The 5305-nt window shown below is 28.7% G+C and overlaps 1 protein-coding gene across 1 annotated transcript; it reads left to right on the top strand.

Moving 5' to 3' along the window:
• Window positions 1–3954: 3954 nt before the first annotated feature.
• On the top strand, window positions 3955–4894 carry LOC105125815 (zinc finger protein 3-like). Its single transcript, XM_011026439.1, has one exon. It carries the CDS (start codon window positions 4059–4061, stop codon window positions 4788–4790), a length of 732 nt encoding a protein of 243 aa, XP_011024741.1. The 5' UTR covers window positions 3955–4058; the 3' UTR covers window positions 4791–4894.
• Window positions 4895–5305: the final 411 nt, after the last annotated feature.

Genomic DNA, 5305 nt, shown 5'->3' with positions numbered 1-5305 from the left:
AGCTAGAAAAAGGGAGGGGGGGAATCAAGAGAATCTGGGTGAAATTTCTAAACTCAGGTTAATCTCTCAAAACCTCAAATCATTAAATTCTAAATTCAAACTCAATTAAAAAGATAAAATAAATTTAATGATAGAGAGTGAGATAAACTAATTTAATTAATTTTTAAAAAAAAATTAACAAAGAGCACCAAAAACCTGAGGCAATACTAAACTAATTTAATGTTAAAAGGTGAGATAAATTAATTTAATTACAATTTTTTTTTTTAAAAAAAGAGCAAGTTTCAACATTAAGCACTACAAAAATCGAGGCAATGTTAAATCAATTTAATATTAAAAAATAAAATAAATTTATTTAATCAAATTAGAAACAATTCATTCTAAAAGAGGTAGATCTAGCGAAGACAAAAAAAAAATATTGAGGGTAACCTGTTTTACCCTTAAAAAGTCAAAAAAATCCCATCAAAAGTGAAAAAAAAATCAAATGATAAAACAAAAAAAAAAAAAACAAGTCAACCCAGCTTAACTTTAGTAATCTATGACTCAAGATATGAGATATGGATAATTTTAAAAAAAAAAACATAAGGAATCACAAAGTTCAAGGCTCAATAAATTAATGTCAAATTATGAAAATTAAAAAAAAAATTTAAAAGTAATTTTAAAAAATACTAAATTTAAACTGGGTTAATCATTAAAACTAGTGGATCGGGTCATAATTGTAAAACACAACTATAAAAAAATAATGAAACAAAATTCTTAATCATAAAAAATAAAAAAAGGTAAAAAATATAAACAATAAGAACTAAATCCTGCACAAAAAATAATTGAAAGAAAATAATTAAATTGAAAAACAAAATAAACAAAGAAAATAATTAAAAAAAGAGCAGTAAAAAAGATGAGGACCAAAATTTTTTAAAAAAATTAAATTAAATTCTAAATGACAAAATACAATATTAATACAAATAATTGAAAATAATAATTTAATGATAAAAGATAAAATTAATGAATAAAAAAGTTCAAAATAAATGCCACCAAACCAATTCAAGAATAAAATTGAAAGCTAAAATTTTAAATATTGAATTGAAGAGTAAAATTGAAATTTTTTAAATCAGTAAATTTATAAATAAAAATCAGTCAACAATAACAATAAAAATTAAATGAGTAAGGATTAGATTCTTAAAAAAAAATTAAAATCAAAATATATTATTTGATGCTTTAAATGTTTGACCTAATTGATTTAGAAAACTTGGGTTGGTCTGAGTTTTAAAAGTAATTGAAACAAAACATGAAAAAAGCTTGATGTTTATATTTAATTAAAAAGAAAAAATTTCTTATAAAAAAACTAAATTCAACAAAGCTTGAAAAAACAAAAACTTTAGGTAGCACTTTTATTTTTCAGAAAAAATGAAAAATCTCTTTTTGGGGGGGGAATCAAGCGAATCTAAGTTTTAATCTCTCAAAATATCAGATCGTTAAATTCAAAACTCAAATTGAATTAAAAAGATAAAACAAATTTAATGATAGAGAGTGAGATAAACTAATTTAATTTATTTTTTTAAAACAAATTTAACAAAGAGCACCAAAAACCCAAGGCAATACTAGACTAATTTAATACTAAAGGGTGAGATAAATTAATTTAATTATATATTTTTTTTTAAAAGAGCAAGATTCAACATTGAGCACTACAAAAACCGAGGCAATGTTAAATCAATTTAATATTAAAAAATAAAATAAATTTATTCTAAATGACAAAATACAATATTAATACAAAGATAAAAAATAGCAATCAATAGAATAAGAATTAAATTAAAAAAAAATAAATGAAATAAATGTAAGGAGATGCAATTAAAAAAATAATTCAAAAGGCACTAAAATTAAATTAAAGTAAATAAAAAACCAACTTTAAAACAAATATATACCAGGGGAATTTTTTAAGGCTTGAAAGCACAGGAGAGAGAAAAGAAAAGGAAAAAAAAAACTTTCATCGTTTATGAACCATCGTTTACTAGACTAAACACACCATTTTAATAGTTATGTTGCCACTTAATACGTTAAATGAAATAACAGTTAGTCGGTTTTGATTACTGAAACACCCCACAAATCTTTAATTTGGCATAAAGGATGATGATGCATTGATGCGTGTATATCATACACCAACCTTTTATATTAATTTATTAATATTTTATTAATTTAAATTATTAAAAAGTCCCCGAGAGCATCTTAATATTATAAAAACAACCATGAAAATGCCCTCCCATGTAAGTCATTTAATTGCACAAAACATACGTAAAGATAAAAGCACCTCGCCGCAAGGTCAATACTTTTGAGCATTTAAATGTATCATCATCCTTTTAACGTGTAATAAAATTAAATATGCATAAAAAAACTGGATAAAAAGCTTATGTTTTAGTTGTTAATGGTAATAAAGTAATTTTTCTGTATATAAAATTATTAAATGACCAAATTATTCCTCATCAATTTACAAATAACATTTCAATACCCTAGAAGAAGTAAACAACTCTACCCCTGCTGGTAAATTAGTTGTACGGTACAGTGCGGTACAAAAGGATTAATACAGTATCTGAGTTCACAGTCTTACATGTAATCACTGAGCCTTTTAGTTTTTTTGTTTTTTTATTAATGATCTTAAATCGAAGCTTTTAATGGCTGCCACGTGTGCGAAGCCCAACCCATGCATTGGTGGCAAGCATTGGGTTGTCTCCGGTCGGGGCATGACGAGGAGGCTTCAGTGCATGATAGGAATGGGCGAAGAAGTGACAAATTGCATGGGATTGGCGGTGGAGAACGCAGGAGTGGTGGCTGTTAGCCCCATAACTATTTTTACAGGAGGCAGAGGAACGCGGCAGAAAAAACAGCCGTTTGCATGGACTTAGGGGCAGAGAGAGCTGACACAACCACCTACTGTGCTTCAGACCATGTGGGGACTGGTTTTAGCTTTCAAGACACCCAATCCTTCCACATTGGCCAATGAAGATCACAAAACTGATCGTCTTGTAGGAGTACGAAGTATCCAGTCATAACTGAAGCCCATTCATTTATGCCAAGCCTCTGTTTGGCCATTGTTTTATATCTATTATTTTAAAAAATTATTTATTTTTTATAAATTATTTTAATATGATATATCAAAAATAAATTTTTAAAAATAAAAAATTATCTAAATATATTTTTAAATAAAAAATATTTTAAAATACTACTTCTACTGCACTCTCAAATATATTTCAAAATTTTGTGATTGAAAATTTTTAATTTTTTTTAAAGTTAGATTTTTAGTTTTGTTTTAATAGTTTTAATATGTTAATATAAAAAATAACTTTTTTATATATTTCAAAAGTAAAAATCATTTTAAAAATTAATCCTTATTATAATCTCGATCATGTCTTTAATCCATATTATTCAGCTTTAAAAATTTTATGTTATTCAAGTTATAATTATATAACTAATTTAATAAAAAATAGAAATAAGATGTGAAATTCTTTCTATATTTTTTCCATCCAGTAAATATTGATAATTATAAGCCTAACATTATAAAATATTTTGATCCATCCCTCATGAATTTCGAATTTCAACACTCTTTATCAAGCAAAAGCTACAGGCTGCTTGGAACTATGCACGTTCCAATCAGCATTTTATTAAACTATTTAAAATTATTTTTTTATTTTTTTAATTTATTTTAATATATTGATATAAAAATAAATTTTAAAAAAATAAAAAAAATATTATTTTAACATATCTCATTTTTATTCTGTACCATTCAACCCTCGACCCTCCTCCAATAAGGAGCATTAAATAAAGAGAGATGCTATTTTTATCAAAAATATGAAGTGAGCAAGAGGTGAACAGAGAGGGGGAAATCAGATATGAAACTGATGTTTGTCAGAAGCAGAGGTTCCACTTCCCAATCCAAGCTTTGCTTTCCACCGATAACTGTCTTCACTCTTCACCTTAGCAACGCAGAAGCTTCTCCACCTCTCTCTCTCTGTTATCTCTTCCTTTCCCAAGCTCATACAGGCTGGCCATTGTGTCAAGATCCCTATTTAATAATGTTACAGAGAGACTCTTCACATTTTCCAACTCTTCTGAACTCTCTTTTCTACTGTTATCATATCAGAGTATCACACACCAAGTCAGCACATTTGGGTACTCAAGTCATCCTGTTTCTTTACTTCTGCCATTCTTTTCGAGCATTTTATCTCCTAGCAGACATGGAACCTGGAGAAAAGTTTTCTCCGATCCATGCAGAAGAAGACACCACGGCAAGGGTATTTCCTTGTTTATTCTGTTCACGAAAGTTCTACAGTTCTCAAGCCTTAGGAGGCCACCAAAATGCTCACAAGAAGGAGAGAAATGCAGCAAGGAAGACAAGAAGAGTATCTGAATATGCACCATCCCCATCACCAACATTTCCAGTGATTTTTTCCCCGAGTCATCATTTAGGCCTGTTGCACCCTTCAATGTACATAAGTACTGCTCATGCAGCCAACCTCCAGTGTCATCCTACTCTTGATCAGTTCTCTGACCGTCTTGGATCCAGTGGTGCAGCCAGGTTTGACAGTGGGGTGTTCTATGGCGGGAGTTGTTCAAGCGATAGGTATGATCATCACCAATATGATCAAGAAGATGAGCAGAGTTTGTTGAATTGGCGAAGGAGCATAGGATGCCCTGGTCTTAATGGAGGCGGTCCCAACCACCATCTTTCAATGGCGAATGGCAATCACAACGTGGAGATCAGGAACGATAAAGATCAGAAACTTGATTTGTCTCTCCATTTATGAAGAAAAATATGGTGAGAGAATGGTCTTGATTTGAGAGGAGGGAGGGGGTGTTTTACAAAATTACATGTCTTCTTGTACAATAAAAGATCTCCAATGGCCTAAGGGTTGAATTATTAGCTTTAGAGTATTGAAGGAACAATTATCATGATTATTTTTATAGGTGGGAGGTAGATAAAGAAGAAATAGAGTTATGAGAAATAAAAATTAAAAATTATTTTCAAGTTTATAATCAAGAACATGGAGTGATCATTTCACGGTGCAAGAATGCTTATAATTTGAACCTCACCTCTTTATATTTTCAATCCACGCGCACATATGTTTATTGATAAATCTCGAGTTGATGAACTCTCTTCATGGTTTAACTTTTAAAATTGATCATATGTGGATGATGTCCAGAAGCATGTTTAGAATGTTGAAAAAAGAAGTTTAAATTTATGTGTATTTATTAGTGTAGTTATGATTGTTTTTAAAAATATTTTTTATTTAAAAGTATATCAATAATATTATTTTATTTT

Source organism: Populus euphratica, unplaced genomic scaffold (assembly GCF_000495115.2).
Source record: "Populus euphratica unplaced genomic scaffold, PopEup_1.0 scaffold58.1, whole genome shotgun sequence".
NCBI classification, from domain to species: Eukaryota; Viridiplantae; Streptophyta; class Magnoliopsida; order Malpighiales; family Salicaceae; genus Populus; species Populus euphratica.
This window is presented reverse-complemented; position numbering and strand designations above follow the sequence as displayed.